The sequence below is a fragment of the Dasypus novemcinctus genome, chromosome 12 (genome assembly GCF_030445035.2).
Source record: "Dasypus novemcinctus isolate mDasNov1 chromosome 12, mDasNov1.1.hap2, whole genome shotgun sequence".
In the NCBI taxonomy this organism is placed as follows: domain Eukaryota; kingdom Metazoa; phylum Chordata; class Mammalia; order Cingulata; family Dasypodidae; genus Dasypus; species Dasypus novemcinctus.
This window is the reverse complement of record NC_080684.1, coordinates 88,718,299-88,740,364: the sequence shown is the minus strand read 5'-3', so window position 1 is coordinate 88,740,364 and position 22,066 is coordinate 88,718,299. Positions and strand designations below refer to the sequence as shown.

Genomic DNA, 22,066 nt, shown 5'->3' with positions numbered 1-22,066 from the left:
TTAAATGGATTTTGAAGAGAAAAGCAAAAGCAAAAATTCACATGAGTTTTCCTTTCCTCCCTGTTTTTGCTTACCTGCTGATGCAGTACTCCTTGTCGCCAGGGATGCCCAAGTAACGTGGCCTTTCACCAGTGGCAATGAGAAACCGCTCAGCAGAGTAAATTTTTTCTTTGCCTTTATTATTTGTTGCCTACAAAGAAACCAATATGTAAACTTTCAATAAGTTAGTATTCCTTAAAATTGTAAACTTTATAGTTAACAAAGGCCATTCACCAAATTATCTAATTTGATCTTCACAAAAATTTGCTAAGACAGTAAGAAAGAGATAATAAGGCTGAATAGTTAAGGGACTTATTCAAAGTTACAATGCTAGTAAGCAGGAGAGACAAGACTCAAATCCAGGAAATCTGGCTCCAAATCTGATACTCTTTCCATTTTACCATACCAAACAGAAGGCCCTGGAAGAAGACCTGGCTGCAAAATCACCAAACTGCACAGTTTGGGTCATGCGAACCAGGACATTCATTATAAAAACCATCTTCTCTTTTCTTCCTCTACTCCAAACCAAAAATTAAAAAAATAAAAACAAAGCTACTCAAGGCTGTCACAATTACCTTAATCCTATGAGGCCCAACAAATTGCCCATAAGCATTCTCGTAGGTGACCTTTTTCTCCCGTAGAGCTACCCGGTAGCCCCAGTTTAGAGAGCCAATGTAATTCTGCACAGCTTCTGTCATTTTTTCCCAGTCGTGTTTAACTGCATAAGAAAATAAGACAAAATGTTTAGCCTTTCAACTACCTGGCAAAGATTAATTCACACTACCTATTCATAAGGAATATACAAAGAACAAGGCTTTCAGTCTAAAAGCTCCATTATAAGCAGGAAAACTACCTTTTCATCTTCAAATATTCTTTCCCTTTTAGAAAACTATAACAATTTAATAGTGCAAGGTTTCCTAGTAATTTTCAGAACTAAAATAACCATATATAAAATCTGTCCTACTTTACAATAAACTGGAATTTTACTTTGGATTATAAGTATAAATTACTTTGGCTTATGGGGCATGCTAAGGGCTACCATTCTGTATTTGCAAGAAACTCCATGGGATTTTTCTGATGCAGTCAGGTTTGGAGTAATAGTATCTAGACAAGGATCTGGTAAACTATGACCCCACCTGCCAAAACCAGCTCCATCAATCTTATTTGTAAATTAAGTTTTAATGAAATCTAGCTATGCTCATTTATTTTCATATTGTCAATGGCTGCTTTTGCACTCTAATGGCAGAGCAAAGTAGTTGTGACAGGGACAACATGGCTCATAAAGCAAAGAATATTTATTATCTGGTTCTTTGCAGAAGTCTGCCAATCCCTGATCTAGACAAGAGAATTTTAAAAGTGCAAATCTCACTGTTCCCAAAACCTCTATCTCACCAAATACAGGGAGAATCTGTGATTCTATCACAATAAATTCAATCCAATCCTGGGTACTAATACAGTATTAAATTTCAAAACCTCAGAAAACAGATCAAAATCTACCAATCCATTGTAATTCATTAACTAGCACCTTATTATGAATTCCCTAGCAATGACTAGGAAAATTATATAATAGGATATAGGTAAAACAAACTGACTAAATGGTGGGAAGAAGGCTCGTTCTGCAGAAGCTGTGGTTTGGAAGCATCTATCATAGAAATGAGTCTAAAAGTGAAGTAACTTGGACACACAGTAAATAAAGGAACCAGGTCTGAGACCTAAAGGCCAGTCCTTGGAAGTGGGAATCACAGCACAAAACTGGCCTATGCCTTCCAAGAGAACAGATGATGGATATTCAGTTCACAGAATCATAAAATGTTAGAACAAGAGCAAAACTCAGTGATCAGTTCAATTTTTAAAAATGTTGACTGCAGAGGTCACTGTGGTCATGATGCCAGGAGGACATTTCATTATTCTATCAGATAATACAATCTACTTTCTAAAGTCAACAATTTCCTCGTCAACTTTTAGGGTAATTATTTTTATTCCAACAAGACCAACCATCGCCTTCCAATCAAACACACACCCCTGCCCCCATCAAGAAAAAATAATTAGCTCATGAAACAGACTTTTTTGGAGAGAGAAAAATGCAACAATTTCAAAAGAATACAATGTAATTTGCACTTCCTTATGACACACTACATAATTATGAGAATTTAAAGAATTCTGGTTTTCTATCAGATCATATTCCAGGTGTACTACCTGTTCTTACTGTAATAACTATATAGCCACTTGACACATGGTAACTGCAGTGATTTTACCTATAAAAAATGTAAACAATAAAAACAACTTCAAAAATGAGTAGTCATTGCAAGATCACAGTTCAAATCCCCCAAAGCACAATGTAAGAGCAGTTCTCCTCACCCCATACCTGTCTCCTCAACTTTCCATCCATAGTTACGAGAGTCCTGTAGGGCTTGTCCCAACAAAGCTGCTTGGTGCATCAATTTTTTAGGTATGCAGCCCACATTCACACATGTTCCTCCAAGACCTGCAACAACATTGAGAAGTTTATAGCCTACTTTACAATACTTCAAAGAAAAAGATCAATAATTATTAAAATTCTATGAAACTTCTTAACTTATTTGCTTAATGTGTCTGATACTATTGATAAACATTTATTCCTGTATCTCTTGACATTTCAAGTTCAGATATGGCCTTACATACCAAACAGAGTGACTCCAGCCTAAAACAAAACTAAAAGGATCAGGCCCTTATATACTTTGAAGATTAAAAATAAATTAATTGCTAATAAAGATGCCAAAAGCTATAATTTTACTCTCTGTACAACACCTTATGCTTGCCACTGAATCTGCGCACAGAACGAATTGGGAAAGGGTCTGTTAAGCTGGGCATGTGTGGACTGAAGTGGATCTCAATCTATATACAAAATTTGAAGTATATATACATTTTTCTAAGGGGATGGTTCATGGCTTTCACAAAGGTATGTATTACCCAAAGAAGCTTTAGCATCCCTGATAAAAAACATGGTGTTAGTTCATTTCCACTAGAATAAAATGCAGGCAGGTGGAGAGGTGGCCAAAATGACATGAGTCATGAGTACAAGATGGCAGTGGACTTCAAGCTTTCAGAGTTTAGAAAATAAAAGAACAAAGACAATGCAACCAGGATGTTAAAATGGAGTGTGAGCTCCACAGGGAAGAGGAATATGTATACACACAGCACCAAGAGCAGAGCCTGACAGAGTTGACACTTTGTTGAATGGATGAATTAGAAATTTTGACAACTCTCTTATATGGACTCCCTGGTTCTTGCCTCCTTCCATTGAACATAGCCAAAATAACTTTATAAAACTCATCTCACTCTCCTGTCAAACTCCTCAAAGTCTTCCCATTATGCTTTGATTAGAGCCAAATTCCTCATCTTGGCGTACAAGGCCCAGTACAGTCTCCCTTTCTCTCCAGTATTATCTCACACTACCACCTTCAACAACCCCTACCCATGCCATAGCTAAAAAAGGCTCTTTCCTACCTCAAAGCCTTTGTATGTGCTATTCTTTGAGAAAGATTTAAAAAATTTAAAAAGATTAAGTTGCCTGGAAGGTTCTTCCCCAGCTTTTGGCATGTCTGGCTCATTCTCATTCTTTAGGCCTCATCAAAAAGCCACCTGTTCAGAGGCCTTTGTTGATCATCCTCTTGAAATTATAAACTCTCTCTTCCTTCACTTAATTTTTCTTTATCACATACTCCCCCCCCCCATAGTTTCTTTATTACCACTTATCAGAATCATAAAGTTCTTGATCTTTATCTCCCCACTAGAACATAAACTCCACAAGGACAGGAACCTTGTCTATACCATGTTCACAGTTCTATCTCCACTGCCCTGGTCCTTAGTGCTCAATAAACATTTGCTGAATAAATGAACAATGAACATGTAATTCACCAAGACTCAGAAGAAGCCAAGGGCTATCAAGGTATCTGACTCCAGTTACTGCTGAATGTAGGAGGTAGATTTAAAACAGAAATCCACAGATAAGTTTAAACTTTCAATTATTAAGCCCCTATGTCTACTAGGTTATTCAAATATTTACCTATCTTGACTCTGCCAAAGAACCCAAATTTTCAGCATTTAACCTTAGTTCATTTTAACTTAGTTCAAGTGAAAGAAGTATACTATTTTTTATTTTTGAATTTAATTTTTAAATTAGGTTTTAGGAGCCATTTAGACCAATGCCAGGAAAAAAATCCACTTCTAAAAATAACACTTTAAAAGTATTTTTGAAAGCTTTACCCCATCTAGTTCCAAGAGGGGTTGGAGTGACAAAATCCAGAACCATCACCTTCTTGTCATATTTGGCAGCCTCCTAGAAAATAAAAGTATTAAGTTTAATATATTAAAATGAGTTGGAAAGGTTAACACAATAGACTGGGAATGGGCTGTTAAAATTATTGTCGTTTTTATTAAGCGATAATGCCTAAAGCATAGGCAGTTAATATCTGTGAATTTCAAATGCCACGATGACTACTGCAATTCCAGGATAAAAATTAAGAGATGCTCAAAAAAGTGGCAAGGGCAGCTTTAAAGAATATGCAGAGAACAGTTGTAAAACTGGCAGAATCAGTTGGGAACCTCAGAATTCTCTTACATAGTTCCATTAGAACAGTAACATATTAAGCAATAACCCAAAAAAGAGAGGCCATATCTAAGCAAGTAGTATAAAGCATGTAAAACAAATTTGCTGTTCATCTACAGACCTTTATTCAATCTCCCTATTGCATAAGGTAGTATTTTTTAAAGTACTTTTAAAAGTTTTAGCTAATTTAGTTTCTAAGGCAGAACAGAGTTTTATTCTGAAATTGTAAGACTTCCTAAAATTTTTAAGTGAGGAACCCCAGAGAAAGTTGATGGTACCGTGAGGTTTCCAATTTTTCTTTTATAGGAGTCAAGACAATTAAGTTCATCTTGCAGAGTATCCTTTATCTTTCTCAGAGAATAAGCTTTGTGTACTGGGTAACTAGATTTCCAAAGGTTATTTGGAAAGACTAAGTCTGTGTCCTTCAAAAACACCATCACAATAGTAAAATACTTTATTATCCATCAATCACTTTCAACAAAGCACTGAATAATGCTAGACAAATTGATATTCACTGGGAATTATTTTTGGTTTGGTGCTACTAATTCGGGCAGCTTCATTTGAATGTACCTTTACTCATTCACCACAAGTAATACCTTAGGGAAATAAAACCACTTCACCTTTTAAAAGAACCTGTTGAATGAGGATGACAGGCCCAAGGGCCCCCACACATGGAAAGTGTATCCTGATTCAAGGCCAAGTTGCTTCCTCTCATCTGCTTGGAGCCAAAAGCTTCACTCTTTTTTTTTTTCTGAAAGATTTATTTATTTATCTCCCCTTTGCTCCCCACCCCTGGTTGTCTGTTCTCTGTGTCTATTTGCTGCATCTTCTTCTTTGTCCGCTTCTGTTGTGGTCAGCGGCACGGGAATCTGTATTTTGTTTTGTTGCGTGATCTTGTTGTGTCAGCTCTCCGTGTGTGTGGCTCCATTTCTGGGCAGGCTGAACTTTCTTTCATGCTGGGCAGCTCTCCTTATGGGGTACACTCCTTGCGCATGGGACACCCCTGCATGGCATGGCACTCCTTGCGCACATCAGCACTGCACATGGGCCAGCTCCACATGGGTCAAGGAGGCCCAGAATTTGAACCATGGACCTCCCATGTGGTAGATAGACACCCTAACCACTGGGCCAAGTCCGCTTTCCAAAAAGCTTCACTCTTAACCTCCTTATTTATGAACCATCTCCATCACCTGTAGGCCCCAGAGTTGCAGGTTTTCTCTTAAATTACCTCATATATACAGGAGACAAATCTAAGTTTAAGAAATCTAACTTCTTTCTGTCCTTCTATTGGAAACAAGGGGTTGTTAATAGAGAAATGGTCTAAGTGAAAAGGCCAAATATTAATATTTATAAAGAATAAGAACTATATTTGTTTTATTTCAAATCATCCTTCCCAAAACACCTTTATTATCAACCAAACTTTAAAAAATGAATGAAAATATGTTTTAAAATACTGGACTTGGTACTTTTACATAAAGAACATATCATGTTTCAGTCTGGAAAATGATTTATAAAGTAATCTTTAACATATCCTGCCCAAGTTAACAAGCAAAAAGCCACACCAGTGGATCAAACAAATTTCACAAAGAGTTTGGAGAAATTAGCTGTTAGGGATGTGAATGTTCTAATCATAATCCAGATAACACACAAGTAGCCTTGCCTTAGCAGCCGCCAGTCCTCCCGAGCCACCTCCAATGATGATAAGGTCATAGTCATAGGACTCAGGAAGATCCTCAGAGCCATTCATTTTTAGTAGCTTTTCAAGTCTACCCTCCTGATAAGCCTGAAGAAGAAACACAATGGAAGGGAAAATAATTTAACCTAAAAAACTGAGGAAGAATGTTGCTTGAATGTCAACCTCCCTTCACGTGGTGATTGGTAACTTACCTTCTTTTAGGTTATGATCCCTTAAGGATTGGGTCCTAATGACTTTCCACATCACTACTAACTTCTTTGAAGTATTCATATAGCCATTTCTATGTAAGCAAGGTCCTAACTGCCCAGCAAAATCAAGTTGTCTAAATTAAGCTTGATTAGCAGTTCTTTTTTCCTAGAATTTTTAAACCAGGTTTTAAATTAGATTTTTAAAAACATTTATACTTTATGTTCTTAATGGAACCATCAATACATTTTAGCTATCACCTTAACTTTCTAGCCAAGGGTAGAATAATGAGAGGTTTAAGGTCTCAGAGTAAGACAGGGTATGGAAAATATTAGCCTAGCTACTAAACTCAATATACCAATTTAAACAGATCAGTCAAATATTTAAACCTTTCTACACAGTTTAACTGAGGCATAATATCTAAAACTTCAGAACAAAATCATTCATTGACCTGCATGAAAAGTTAAATGTAAAAATTGTTGCTTCTGCAAGGCATTTTAAATAAGCATGACTTTTGTAAAGCTCATTTCTTTAATCTACATATGCATGAAGCTGCCTATATTACATTTAGTATTTAATTTCCACACACTTGGCACTTCACAGATTTTATAATTTAGGTGTTAGACTTTTAATTTTTAAAAATAATTTCATTCCATTAGTTTTTATATACATTTTAGAGTTCATATTGACTGCAACACTGTTTTGGAGATATATTTATTACCTATTTTAAGTCTGCTAACAAAGACAATAATTGGAAAAGTTGTGAAGCACAGTAAATATTTCTTAAAACTCAAGCCTCAACTTTACAAAAAAGCCCCCAAACTTACCAGCCTAGATTGCACATTTCTCTCCTGCCTACCATCAAATGTAGAGGGTGAAAGGCAGACCTTGGGGTCAGCAGAAGAATAAGGTGCTTGGGATGTAGAAAGGGGTGCAGCAGAGGAATGAGGAGAAGGTAGCACAGCACTGTGGATGCCCCTTGGCAGCACGGCTGGTGCACAGGCTGGTTCGGAGACTGACGGAAGAATACCGGGAAACCAGCAAAAATGGGGCCAAGGCGGCATCACCCTGACGGCCCGTACAAAAGGTCTAACGTGAGAGGCTGGTAAACACAGCCAGTATTCATCAACTGGCATTATGGCAGGGGCTCCTCCTTTAATACAAGGCACTGTGTGGGAAAAGACAAGTTGATAATAACGCCACTGAGATTAATATAAACTAGGTCAACAACTGTTAATCCCTAGCTGTTCTGAAAGAGCATGAGGCTACCTTGGTGATTTAAAAAAATTAACAATTAATGATCTTTTGGAAAAACAACATACAATCATTTTTAATCTGTGTCATTTTATCCATACTGTACTACTTTGCACAGATGGTGACAGAACACAATCTTAGGCTGTGAATTATAATGAAAACCAACGATTCTTGTAAACCTCCCAACATATCTACAAGAAAAGAAAATGCATCATCATGCTGAAAGGCCAAGTACTCCCCCTACTAATGCTTATAATCTGTTCTTTATTGAAATTCTATATCAGACCTGGGTTCTTATGGTTCAAGTTTATAAAGTCTAATTATACCAACCAATGCACAGATTGTGCAAAGAAAGCTCAGAATGAGCCTGAACATTTTTAACTCTGTAAAGTACAAAGAGTAAATTAAGACTACCACACAGAGCATAAACAGTAAGAAACAGGCAAATGAAACATTCAGTTGACCCCAGAACCAACTGTATGATATCAGATATAAATTGAACTTGAGAAAACTGTGAAAATGCTGTCATTCAGCTTCACATGAATGCTGTTATCATTTGAAATACATATAAAAAAAGTCAAGAAGTAGAAGGCAGCTCCCCCAGATAGCATAAGGGAGCACAGAAATGGGTTAAGTGGACAGAGAAAAATGCTCCCTTTCTCCTCCAATTAAAATCGCTAAAAATAGAAACTGCTGACCATAGCGGTGGATATGGGACAGAGATTCTCAAACGTTTTGGTCTCAGGATCTCTTCACACTCTTAAATTACTGAGGACCTCAAAGAGCTTTTGGTAAAGTGGATTTTATCTTTTAATATTTATTATGTTAAAAATTAAAACTAAGAAAAAATTTACAAAATCTTAAAAAATTTTTAATAACTTATCACATATTAAATATTTTACGGAAAATATTTTTTAAATGAGTAAGAGGTAATATTTTACATTTTTTCAATTCTCTTTAATGTCTGGCTTAATAAAAACCACTCCTGTTTGTGCATTCAATCTGTCATGCAGCCTCTGGAAAATTCCACCATGGACTTGCAAGAGAATGAGAGTGAAAAAGGTAAACTGTTTCTTAGGTTTAAGAAAATAATTTTGACCACAAAGTGCCCCTGAAAGGGTCTTGGGGGAAACGGACTTTGGCCCAGTGGTTAGGGCGTCCGTCTACCATATGGGAGGTCCGCGGTTCAAACCCCGGGCCTCCTTGACCCGTGTGGAGCTGGCCATGCGCAGTGCTGATGCGCGCAAGGAGTGCCGTGCCACGCAAGGGTGTCCCCCGCGTGGGGGAGCCCCACGCGCAAAGAGTGCGCCCGTGAGGAAAGCCGCCCAGCGTGAAAAGAAAGAGCAGCCTGCCCAGGAATGGCGCCGCCCACACTTCCCGTGCCGCTGACGACAACAGAAGCGGACAAAGAAACAAGACGCAGCAAATAGACACCAAGAACAGACAACCAGGGGAGGGGGGGAATTAAATAAATAAATAAATCTTTAAAAAAAAAAAAAAAAAAAAAAGGGTCTTGGGACCCCAAACCAGACCACATTGAACAACACAGATAGGATAGAAGTATTGATACACAAACATCTCACCTGCAGGCATCTGCTACTTTGTTCATCTGGCTTGTATACTGAATTTTCTTCTCTTTCCATTTGCCTCCCCACAGCAATGCCCTTCCCCCACACCACCCCAGTAATCTGCTCCAGATTCCAAAAAAGGGCACAACACTGAAAGCAATTCAAGTGTAGTAGACTTCTTTAAAATTAGCATAAGCAATCCTTATTCCCTCCCTGCCACTGCCTCCCACATGCCCCAACATGACTGATATCCTTTGGCCACAGAATTGTACTGGATTTTCCTACCACTGTACATGGACTCTGGAGTCAAAATGACGAGGATTAAAACACTTTCTAGGCTAAGTGACTTGGGCTAATCACCTAAACCTTAGGAGCCTCAGTTTTCTCATCTTGTAAAATGAAGTTAATATATTACCCCTGCAACTCACCAAACTGCCTAGTTTAAATGCAACAGCACATTAGCACAGTGGTTGGTTAAGAAAAAAAAGCCCTTTAAAGTTACTAATTATCCCCTTCCAGAAGAAATCTGCTGGCAAGTTATGAAGCTCTGGAGTGTTTTACAGATGTTCCCTGCTACCTAGCACTAACCACATCCCTACATATATGCAACATGCACCTGAAATGCCCTCTTCCCACCAAATCCTGACCTGGTTTAGACATACTGGCATAACAGAGTATTTTTATTCAATGGAGTGACCCCTTGTCCTTTCTAAAGCATTCCCTTGGCAGGGTAAGGGGAATTCTCTTACCAATAATCTAAGACCCCAATAACACAAAGACTTCTTTTCATTAAGTCTCCCCCAAAGTTCCCAAACAGCATTCTCCTTTTGTTTCTTGCAACTCCAATAGCACGTTTTATCAGGGCGCTAAGCACCTTGTCCTTCAAGGTGTAACTGGAAGCCTTATTTGACAGCCCCTCCCCATCTCCACTGGGTAGGGTTGCTACTCCTCTGAGTTTTCACTGCCACTATCACATGATCCCATTACCCCTAAAAGTACAGGAGTCCTGTCCTTCATTTCTGCATCCTCCTGCCAACTTTGAATGCATATGATACTCAGAAATATTTGTAGAAAAAAAGACTTAGGTTCTAGTTCCAACTCTGCTACATAAAATTGTGCTTCAGTTTTCTCATCCATAAAAGCAAAAATGAGGAAAACACTTTGAGTAAGTACCAAAGGGTACAAAACACATTGTGGATTAGGAGCTTGGATTTAGTTTAAATCTGAATCTCGAACTTTGCACTTAGATGTGATCTTGGGTAAGTTGTTTCAAATCTTCTGCCTCAGGTTCCTTGTTTGCAAAAATAAAGGTTTTAAATATGTTTCTGTGAATTAAATGAGCCAATCCATGTAAATGCTTAGTATAGTACCTATCACAAAGTAAGTATTCAATATAGTAGTATTGTTGTATCACTCGGCACAGTGGATGTTAAAATAAATGGTGAGTAACTGGCAGTGTAGGTTTTAGATGGGGTAAGAAGCCAAATAGCAGATTTACAGCCAGGGATATAAAATTTGTTTTCCTCATATTCCAATTGCTTAAATTTCATTGACATTTTACAACTCATTTGCAAATAAACAGCCTGACTTTCCCTAATGTCATACAAGCTTATGTGTGATATCAAAAAACAAAAATAACAAAACCTAATAGTGATTATATAACCTGTACCAGGTCAAAATGCTTGTTTCCTTTGAAATCTGCTACATTGATGGCTTATGGTAGAGCATTCATTGGGGTTGTGCCTCCAACCTGTCTTGCTCTGGAGGATTATGGACCAGGAAAGCAATAAAGCTAAATGATGCTTTAAAGAGTTCTAGAACTGTCTAGCTCTGGGACTGTGACAGGGGTCAGCAAACAACAGTCCATACAGCAAATCAAGAAGGCCTGTTTTTTAACAGCCCAAGCCAAGAATGTTTTTTTTTTAATTTTTAAATGGTTGGGAAGGGGCTGGGGGGGAAATCAAAAGGATATTTCATGGCACATGAAAATCACACTAAATTAAAATTTCAGTATCCATAAATACTTTCTTTTGGAGCACAGCCACAACCATTCATTTCCATATGGTCTACGGCTGCACAACAGCAGCAGAGTTGAAGAGTTGAAACAGAGGTCACGTGACTCAAGAGGCTTAAAATGTTTACTATTTGGCTTTTTACCTTTAAAAATGTGTCAACCCCTAGCTAAGGAAATGCCAAATCAATGGTAATAGGTGAGGCTAGATGGACTATATCAAACAGAAATACAGAGATAGGTGCAAATCAAAGAATCATCTTCTTGCTAAAGAAAATAGAGACACTACTTTGATCTTCCTTCAAGGAAAGTATGGAAAGTGATTATCATTATGACCAAATACCTAGATCTTCAGCTAGTATATGCCCAAAATATCTAGAGCCCAGGTAACTATCTACTCTGTATCTAATATTCTGGTAAACAACCTATAATTTTAACCATTTCATTTCAAACGCCTCCTCCCTGAGGCCTTCTCTTAATACCCTGTCCGGAGTTACTACCTCAATCAGTTTTTCTGAGCAATCACTGTCAAGAGGAATATTGTTGTCTCCCACTCTGTGGTAGGCAGAATAACGGCCCCTAAAATATGTCAAGGAATCCCAGAACCTTTAAAAGTTACTGCACATGGTTAAAAGGGACTTTGCAAATGTGATTAAGTACCCTGAAAGGGAGACATTATCTTGGATGATGCCACTAAGCCCAAATGTCCTTATAAGAGGGAGGCAGATGAAGATCTGATTACAGTAAACAATAGAAGTGACAACGGAAGCAAGAAGTTGCAGTGATTTGAGAAAGGGAGCCAAGGAAGGTGCTTGGCCTCTGCCTCCAGAAGGTGAAAAAGGAAAGAAAAATGATTCTCCCCTCAGAGGTTAGGGTAAGAACCAGCCCTGCTGACACCTTCATAGCCAAGAAAGAAAGGATTTTGGACTTCTGACCTCCAGAACTGTAAGATAATAAATTTGCTTTGTTTTAAGCCCTAGGTCTGTGTTAATTTATTACAGCAGCAATAGTAAACTAACACACCTTCTAAAATACAAATTCCATGAGATGGGCAATTTTCTGTTCACTTTATCACCAGTTCCTAGGAACAGTACCTAACCACAGTGGGCACTCAAAAAACATTTGAGTATATTAGCAAAGTGCTAATTTTATTCACTTGGTAATAGATTCCCTATAACAAAGGGAAGGGGCAAGACAATGAGGAAATTATGTCTAGTAGACCCAAAGGAAAGTGCATGAACCATTACAGAAAGTGGTCACCATAGAAGGAGGTGGAACCATGGGATTTGCTGATCCTGATTTAGAGGGTGGGGCACTAATACGAGTGCCCACAATAAGCCAGATACTGTGCATATGGTTTCTATACATTATCCCATTTAATCTTCTCCATAAAGTCTTCCAAAGCATATTTCATTCCCATTTTATATATAAGACACTATACAGACTCTTAAGAGATAATGTAACTTGCCCACAAGCCAAGAATTGAACCCAGGTTTGTATGATTATAAATTTCTTACTATTCCCACTTTATCAGATCCATTAATTCACGTTTCAAAGTATTTATCACATTTTAAATTTAATTTCTAATTGAATCCATACTGAAAGGTATTATTCTCATGTTGCAGATAAAAATCCTGAGGTTTATAGGTTAAACAATTAAAGTTCATAACTAGAATGTTACAGACCTCAGGATGTGATCCCAGGTCTTTGATTAGAAAGTGATTCTCTTTATTATATAAAATTCTAGTTTAAAAAAATACCATAATATTCTATAGAACTGTTTATTTTGTTGACCCTCCAAGATTGAAGCCAATCACAATTACTGGGAAACCAGCAGATTTGCAGTATCTTTTTGACTGAATTCTCATCTCTCAGCTGGTTAATTTTCCTTTTTTCTTTAAGCTATGCAGTCACTGTAATTTCAAAGAGATGAGACAACCCATATGTCCCATGATAACCAGTAAAAATAGAAACAAATGGGCAACTTTATTTATGTTTTAACAGCTATAACTTTAGAGAAGACCCAAAAAATTATTTCCTCCCTAAACCTTTAAATTTTATATCAAATACTCTAGTAAAGATGCTAAATAAGGCAATAAACAGAGCAGAGTCTTCTTGCTATTCTATTCTAAGAGTACCTTTTCCTCAAACAGCAGGTCTCTGGAAAGTACAACGACCTCAGTTGGTAAAAACATGAAGTAAGGATTCAGTAAGACAAAATAATGCTTCCATTACTGTTAAATCAAGGAATAATAGAGCCCAGGAAGGGTTAGCATTCCTTCACATGAGAAAAAGGATGGAATGACTACTTTAGAGAACAAATGGCAGAGTTTCAGTACAAAGTTCTATTTTTGCTAAAAATCCCCACTATTTCTGAAGAACCTCCACCCCAAACCTTTCCCCTGCCACACACAAAATACTTCCCCCCCTCAATCTTGGCATCATCCTTTAATCTTTCGGATTTTCCTTCCCTGTACCACATTGAACATAGAATAGTTTTAAAAGTTTATTGTTTTTGTTATGCACAACACATTTAAACACTTGCCAATCAATTAATAGGTATATGATGACAAAATTCTGCAACTACCAAAGACTGTGCCCCTATAGAGATTAGGAAAAGCAACTTACGGCATGCTCACTGTACCTTCAAAAATTACTTCCTTAATGATCCAAATTTTCAGCAACAACCCCCAACAAGGTTGAAATTTATTTTCCTAAACAAATACAAAGCAACAAAAGGGGGAAAAAAGCCTCAAGGGCTTTGAAGAACATTTAGATAAATCAGGTATTTTAATTTAAAAATCAACAGTTTGAGTTTTAGGCATTTAAAATTCTATTAGAAAATGCAGAATTGAATTGGAACAAATATTCAAGGCTGTTACATGATGAAATATCACTGATTCTAAATGGCACTCTGTGTATTAGCAGAAATTACAAAGGGAAAGCTAGGAGCGAGAGAACAAATTAACCAATCAAGCAAAGCCTATAACTGGATGTGAACGATTTTGTCTGAAGAAAACTGACAGAAGTTATCTTTTAACCTGAGGATACTAGTGCACGAGGGTATTTTTGTCCACCTTAAATCATATGGTTGTTTTGTGCTGTAACTTCTATTTCCCTACCTGGAATGCCTTTCCTATCTTCTGGGATAGATTCCTACTCACCTTTCAGTACTTTGTTGATGCCTCCCCTTCTATTGTAAATATATTCTACTTTTGTTGAGTCCAGTCCCAAGAGAAATTGTTTAGAATAGGGATACCCACTTAAAGATGTTACTGAATCTTCTCCGCAATGAAGCATGACAAATGAATTTTTTCTTAGCACTAATGACATATATTAACTGCCTTACATATATAGTCTTACAAATTAGCCTTTTTTGACTAACTCTCTTCCCTCCCAAACTAGTTAGGTGACTCTTACACTTCCCCCCTCAGCACCTGCTAACAGAAGAAGCAATGCCACACAACATCACAGGTGATCTTCTGCATTATCTAATACCTTTTATTTTATGAAATGCAGAACATATTTTTATTAACATTGCCTAAAGGGTATTTAAATTTTTCCAATGAAAATGCCTGTGAATTTTCTTTCATAGCATAAGATCATGACAACCTTATAAACTACCAAGAAAAATACACTACGGAGTAAAACAATTTCGATGTTCTTGAAAAAAAATTTTTCCCCTCTTTACAGGAGATATAGTATATACTTCTGTTTGGATTTTACTCCCCATTTTAGGATATTTAAGAAAAACCAAAAATGCACTCTACACTAAGAGTAAAATTTTTTACTATGAGTTTGTAATCATAGCCTCTGAGATTTCAAAAGTTGCCACAATATTTTTCCAGTCCTGTAAACTCAAAGATATAACTCCTTGTTTCCTGCCATTGAAATTGCAATCATTTCCCTCCCCGATTTGGTCAGTATTAACTGGCTCTAATATTGGCAAGTTGTCTTGGTCAAGACTTATTCTTGCAAAACCATCCCTTATAATGAAAGAAACATAAAATATATTCTCCACAGTGCGAGAAAAAGAGTTTGGATCAATCACAAATTCAAAATAGGACAGAGGACTATCGGGATACTTCCGAAAGTAGGTTTGCAACAATCCTAAAATTCTTTCTACTTCTTTTACTGTTTCTTCTTGATTACTACTCAGGTCCAATTTCCTCAACTTTGTCGGCACATCCCCATTTTGTTCCATTTTGCGAGCTTTTTTCTGATGTTTAAGAAGTGATTTTCGTGCAGAGGGTTCTTGCTTCAAAGAACCGAAAATAAAGTGGAATGTTTCAGCTTGCAGTGTCCAGGATGTTGCTTCCTTTTGTACTGTCTCCCAAAAGGTAAGAGTTATAGTATCATCACAACCATTTAATTCGTTTTCATCTTCCATCCAATTCAGACCCACGAATATAAACAGAAAGTCACAAAATGCTACTTCATTAAAAGAGCTCATATCAGAGTTTAACTGCTTTACTTTTTCTTTACCCAAATCAGAGGCCAAAACAAGAAACTGGGCATCGAGTGCTGCTTCTCTCGTTCGGCTCACTTCATCAAACAGGACATTGGCTTCTTCAAGTGCCTCGCTTAAGGAGTCGCTCGCAGTGTTCACTATGTCATCACGATTCTGTTGGACATTACAGATGAGCTGCCGGTACTGTCTGCGGATATTCCTACATTTTTCTTCATCTGCAGGCCCTAGGAAGTTTGGATCTAGGTCTGCTTCCCCAGAACTGAGGTCGTCAGAGCAGCCATCAGCCCCCACCGCAACCTCCACCTTCATCGGTTCCTCTTCCTCTGCCTGCTTCAGGGAGTACTCACTACCAGTGATGGGCAGAACTGGCTTTTCTCCTTTCTCTTCGCCTCCCGTCTGGGAACCTTTACCATCAGACATGTCAGCAACCAATGGCGCTCAACTAACCGCCTTCCAAAGTTTCCGACCCCGGCGTAAATCGAAGCCCCGGGAAACCGAAGTGGACGCCTGCCCATGCGCAGTAGGGGCCGGCCCCGCCCCCGACCCCGCGCTCGCGAGCAGGGCCTCAGCGCCGGCTGCGCGCGACGCAACAATGGGCGCTAACACCCGTTCAGGGGATGCGCGGCCAGTTCAGCGTTTACTGACACTGTAACCTAACTTGCAAAGACACCCTTTTCGACAATGTTAAGGCAAAATTTGAGGGGGAATAAGGTCACGCACTTTAAAACTTTAGCTGTGATATAATGCAGTTAGGTCGACCTTCGTTTTCTTATGATTAAAAGATGTTTTGTTTTTGAGAATTAAATAAAAGTCTCGCTAGATTATAAAATGCTTGTGAGGCCAAGGATAGTGAAAGGTAGATCCAAATTTACAGAGGCCTGGCCTTCAGGTTCATTTGCAAGGTGGTTACTTGGAACTCATTCCTTACAACACTAATGTAAATCTCGTTAATTATCTTCGCAAGCCCTGAAAAGTCAAATCCCCGTCCCATCTACCCCAACACCAGTTCGAAGGTGGGCATGGAGTTGAGTTACCACGGGTTTTCAAGCGCAGGCGCGGTGGTGTGGTGGAGGAGGGAGGGAGTGCATTACTCAAGCGATCTTTGGTTCTCCATCATCCCAGGGTGAAAGGATAGTGCGGGTAAGGTCCTCTATGAAAGAGCGGTTGGAAGCTTGCCAACTGAATGGGTAGTAAATCTGGGCCCTAAAAGGTGAAGGAAGCTGTGAAGATTTTAAACACGATCTGTTATAAGGATGTGAAAGTGAATGTTGTAAACTGGTGACTAAGCTGCAGTGGAAAATTCACCCACTAGTTCAATGGAATCACTGGAATTTTGCTTACAGTTGGAGAAGGGGCTCAGCTCATCAGTCACACAAGTTCCAAAGTTATCTATAACACTGGGAATGAATTCATTTTGTTTCTGAAGAGGACACACGCATACTCTGAACCACGTGATCAAGGGCCTTTAAAGACTGCAACAGGTGCCCCTCAGGCTTTGAAAAAAAAAAAGCCAAACCACACAGCACCTTCGTGGGCTTCAAGGCACAAGGAGGCAAATTAACAACTAACTTCCTTCCTACACATCTAGACTGGTTCATTTTTCTTTGGGATTAGCATAGAGTTTCATGCAAATGCATTAACAGTTAAACCAAGTATTATTTTAAAATCCTGATGATACCACTATTTGTCCACAATTATTTTTCAGCAGGGGTAATTCAGAAAGATTTTCCAAAATCACAATGCATTATGGTTACTTGAGCAGATACATTATCCTCCTCTATCAGCGTCTCAAAATCAAGGACTTGGTTTTAAACCTCCCGAACACAGCTGTTTTCACATGAAGACATTCAAATATGCACTGAAGGGGTAAATCAATGTAGATTAAAATTTTGTCCAGCACCTACTGGAAGTTATTTGGCAGCAAAGATCAAGTTCACAGATTGTAGAAGTAATAGATTCTACACACTGAAAGTAAAATTCGATTACTTTTGTAAAAAGTCAACCTCGTCTCTTCTCTGGAATAAAGGAAAAATGAGACAACAAATTTGGGAACCAGGATGATTTTAGGAGCCATATTTCCCCATGTCCGGCAATTACAAAATAATTTTTAAACCTAATGTAAATCTTAGGTGAAAACATAGTTAATTCCAAGATTTGTAACGAGATGACAAAACAAGGAGACACAATAGATACAAGTGACACAACAAGCAGGGAATGGACATGGCGCATGTGACTGGGTGCCTCCCTCCACATCGTAGGTCCCAGGTGCAGTTCCCGGTTACCTCCTAAAAGAGGAGACACAGAGAGCAGACAGCCAGCACAAACAACCAAGGAGGGGGGGCAGATAAATAAATAAATTTAAAAAAGAAAAAATCATGAAGACTATGTTTGTCTTAACTCACTCTCTACCTAGTTTAAAAAGCCAATAGTTAAATGAGTTCCCAGATGTAAAAATTGTTTGGGAACTACAAAGCAATAGTCAATGTATTGTAGTTTAAAAAAAAAAAGTTAATAGTTGGATAAAAGTGTATGGTGCAAAATATAAACCATAATGTAAGCGACTGACCATGGTTAGTGGCAATGCCTTAATATTGTTCATCAATTGTAACAAATGTACCATATTCATGTAAATGTTATTAATGGGGGAAAATGTGAGAGGGGGAGGGGATGGAGTATATGGGAATCCCCTATGTTCTCTTATGTGATTTTTCTGTAACCTAATGCATCTTTGAAAATAAAGTGGAAAGAGAGAAAAAAATAATTCCAAGACTCAAAATACAAAAAAGTTTGCTATTAGTGGACCACATACTTGGCAGTCAATTATTCCATCCTTCTTTCTGATAACCATTTTAAATTCAGTAAAAGGATTTATAAAAGAAAGACAAGCCAACCTTCCAGTACTAGGTATCTATTTTCCTCTGGACTCAGAGGAGAGAAAACAAGCTTATACCAATTTGCTTCATACAGAGCCTTTCATCTTAAAATTTCAAAATGTTTTAGAAAAATAAATTAATTCTTCCAACCTACTTATAAAGTATTACTAATATCACTTACAGGGATTTCTCAGGAGATAGCAGCCCACACAACTTCCTCAGAGGCACAGAACACATCAAGGCAAGCATTATATCATAAAGTTTTGATTTCCAGTGCTTCCTAAAAGCTACATCCCTGCAACCAAGAACCTTAGTAATATGTAACTTAGATCATCCTCAGAAAATCGTAATTATGCACTGCCTTTTGAGCACATGGTTTTAGACACAGCTACAATGTAAAATTCTTAAGTCTAGTGATTTTCCCATAATCATTTATTTTTTATTTTTATTTTTTTAAAAGATTTATTTATTTATTTAATTCACCCCCTCCCCTGGTTGTCTGTTCTTGGTGTCTGTTTGCTGCGTCTTGTTTCTTTGTCCGCTTCTGTTGTTGTCAGCAGCACGGGAAGTGTGGGCGGCGCCATTCCTGGGCAGGCTGCACTTTCTTTTCATGCTGGGCGGCTCTCCTCACGGGCGCACTCCTTGCGCGTGGGGCTCCCCCACGCGGGGGACACCCTTGCATGGCACAGGCACTCGTTCTGCGCATCAGCACTGCCCATGGCCGGCTCCACACGGGTCAAGGAGGCCCGGGGTTTGAACCGCGGACCTCCCATTTGGTAGATGGACGCCCTAACCACTGGGCCAAAGTCCGTTTCCCCCCCATAATCATTTAAAGAATGAAATTTCTATACTTGGGAATCTCTAAATCCTTGGCAGTTTGCTACAGGCTAAGTTTACAAATAAACAATAAGCAATATACCTGCTGCAGAAAACAAGAAATTTGCTAAATAAAAAAGTTAACTCTAGGTACAAACTAAAGATTGACACATTCCTTACATGAACTGTGCTCATTTTCTCATGTTCTCATCTGGTCCTTTTTCATATGCATTAACTTTTTCATACACACAACTTCCTACCACCTATTTTTACATTCTGTCTTTTTAAAACTTTTATTAGATATATTTTATAAGGAAAATGTATGACATTTGCAACCATGTCAAAATATGCATACATGTAAACAAGGACGAAACCATTAAAATGAAGTCCACTAGAGGTTAAGAATTAGTTTTATTTTTTCCAAAGATGCCTTACTTGTCGATATGACATTCTTTTACATATTAATAAACTTCCTCCCACCACCCCCCCCCAAAGAATCAACAAGGAGTGATTTTCTAGCCTAAAGTATTCAAGTATTTAAATACAGCTTTAAAAGGAGGACACATAATAGGAGACTTGAATCTCTGAACTGGCCATGTGCCAGCTGGGCACTGAGCCTCAGCAGAGTTGCAACACCTATTCTCCGGTTCATTGGACTTATCCAGGTCAGCTAACAGGGAGGTGAAGATGGTCAACCACCACACCAGGGAACCGAGAGTGCCTACAACTGCAAGCAGGAGAATTGCATCTATCAGCCATGTGGAATCTAAGCTCCTTAAAGGAAGAGTGGACATTACCATCACAGGGTCCACCAGATAAAGGAATAATATATGTATTAGTGTGGACTTACTGGTATTCTACTATAGAACTATTGTGACTCTAGCAATGGAAGAAATTGTATCACTGACGTGGAGACAGTGGCCACAGTAGTTGCTGAGGGCAGGGAGAGGGAAGATGATGTGATGTGGGGGCATTTTTGGTACTTGGAGTTGTCCTAAATGATATTGCAGGGACAGATGCTGGATATTATATATCCTGCCATAACCCACTGAATGCACTGGGGGAGAGTATAAACTACAATGCAAACTATAATCCACACAGTGCAGCAGTGCTCCAAAATGTATTTACCAAATGCAATGAATGTGCCAGAATGATGAAAGAGGCTGATGATGTGGGGTATGGGAACTTCTTATATTTTTTAATGTAACATTTTTTAGTGATCTATGTATCTTTAAAGAAAAAAAGGCAATTTAAAAAATTAAAAAAAAAAAAAAAAAAAAAAAGGACACAGAATTGCAGGTTATACTGCTAAACTTTCCTGACTGGGAACAGAAAGCAGAACTACTGATACTTCAAAGACATCAGTAAAACCTCCCTTCTTTATAAAATAAGACTAGTTCAGTCAACCAAGAGTCATAATAGTTTTCCCTCTGTATCCTCTTTCAGGAGTTGCTGTGCAGTGCTTAAGTTGGCCCTCATTCCTTTCTTCTCTTCTTCTGTCTTTTGTATTATTTTGCAATCCTTTTCCTAAGAGATCTGATTCATCAGTTCTTAAGCTCTTTCCCACAACCCCTAGTACTTAACACAAACATGATAGGAAGGATGACATAGGTTATATACAGGTCTCTCTAGAGCCACATAAGAAAAGAACTCACATAGGGTCCACTGTCTTTTCCAGTAGAGTTTTTGGTTGCAGGACTAACTTGTAAAAATGGGTTTTCAAGAGATTCTTTTGAGCCAAAGCCAGAAACCAGTCAAGTTTGAGTCTCCTACTCTAACCAGATTTACTTAACCTGCTCTTAGCCACATCCCTAAGCTTTTCTTGGCAGCATTTCTCCCCTCATCAAACAGGTATCTGTTTAATATTGAACTCTGAAGAAATGTGGTAAACGTCCTAGTTTGATTTGTTTAGGTACATTTTCTCTCTTCATCCTAATTTTCTTTAAGGTTATATGTGTAGTTACTAGTGTTATCTAAGCAGATTATTTAACCTCTCAACCCCCATTTCTAAAAATGGGAATACTACTACTTACATTATAAAAAGTTATACTGGAAGTACTGAATGAGAATTATGTAATGGATCTGACACAATGTTTTCACCTATTGAGTAGGTACCTTAATAAATCTTAAGCTATTCCAAAAATAGCAAAATTTTAGTAAATGTGAGACATTAAAAAGAAAAAAAAATTGAATAAAACCCTTAGTTTCATTCTTGGATGTTGCTTTAGGAATACAAAAACATTTTTAAAGGCTAAATCCATAAAAAGGAATATGGGAATATATCCCACTGTAACAAATACCAGTGCAAAGGAAATAATCATATAACAAAATTAAAAAGCTACTAAAGCTTCAGCTAATAAAAACATGTATAGTACTTTGAAGGAACAACCTTTCTACCAGAAATTCTAAAACAGGTCCACAAAGAGTCAGAAATGACATGCAAAGTTTTGTGTATATGTACATCTTTCTTATAAATAGTTCCCAGGATTTCAGCCGGTTCTTAAAAAAGTACAGTAGCCAAGTGTCTTTGAATTGCTATTCTATTTAAGTAAGATGGCATTATT

At 38.0% G+C, this 22,066-nt stretch overlaps 2 protein-coding genes across 11 annotated transcripts in view; both read right to left on the bottom strand.

Moving 5' to 3' along the window:
• Positions 1–22,066, bottom strand: part of TXNRD1 (thioredoxin reductase 1) — a 120,596-nt gene that overhangs the window by 34,373 nt on the left and 64,157 nt on the right. For 5 of the 10 annotated variants that reach the window (XM_058308654.1, XM_058308655.2, XM_071219037.1 and 2 more), the window contains 6 exons: positions 7,337–7,677; positions 6,288–6,410; positions 4,285–4,357; positions 2,405–2,524; positions 615–757; positions 75–190 (listed from right to left, as the gene is read on the bottom strand). In XM_058308654.1, coding sequence (XP_058164637.1) covers positions 75–190; positions 615–757; positions 2,405–2,524; positions 4,285–4,357; positions 6,288–6,410; positions 7,337–7,677 — 916 coding nt within the window. Of the gene's footprint in view, positions 1–74; positions 191–614; positions 758–2,404; positions 2,525–4,284; positions 4,358–6,287; positions 6,411–7,336; positions 7,678–9,346; positions 16,364–22,066 lie in introns of those variants that run through there. The other 5 variants (XM_071219039.1, XM_071219040.1, XM_058308656.1 and 2 more) reach the window with 3 other exon arrangements.
• Positions 15,133–16,233, bottom strand: EID3 (EP300 interacting inhibitor of differentiation 3). The gene has a single exon (XM_023585332.3). It carries the CDS (start codon positions 16,231–16,233, stop codon positions 15,133–15,135), a length of 1,101 nt encoding a protein of 366 aa, XP_023441100.1.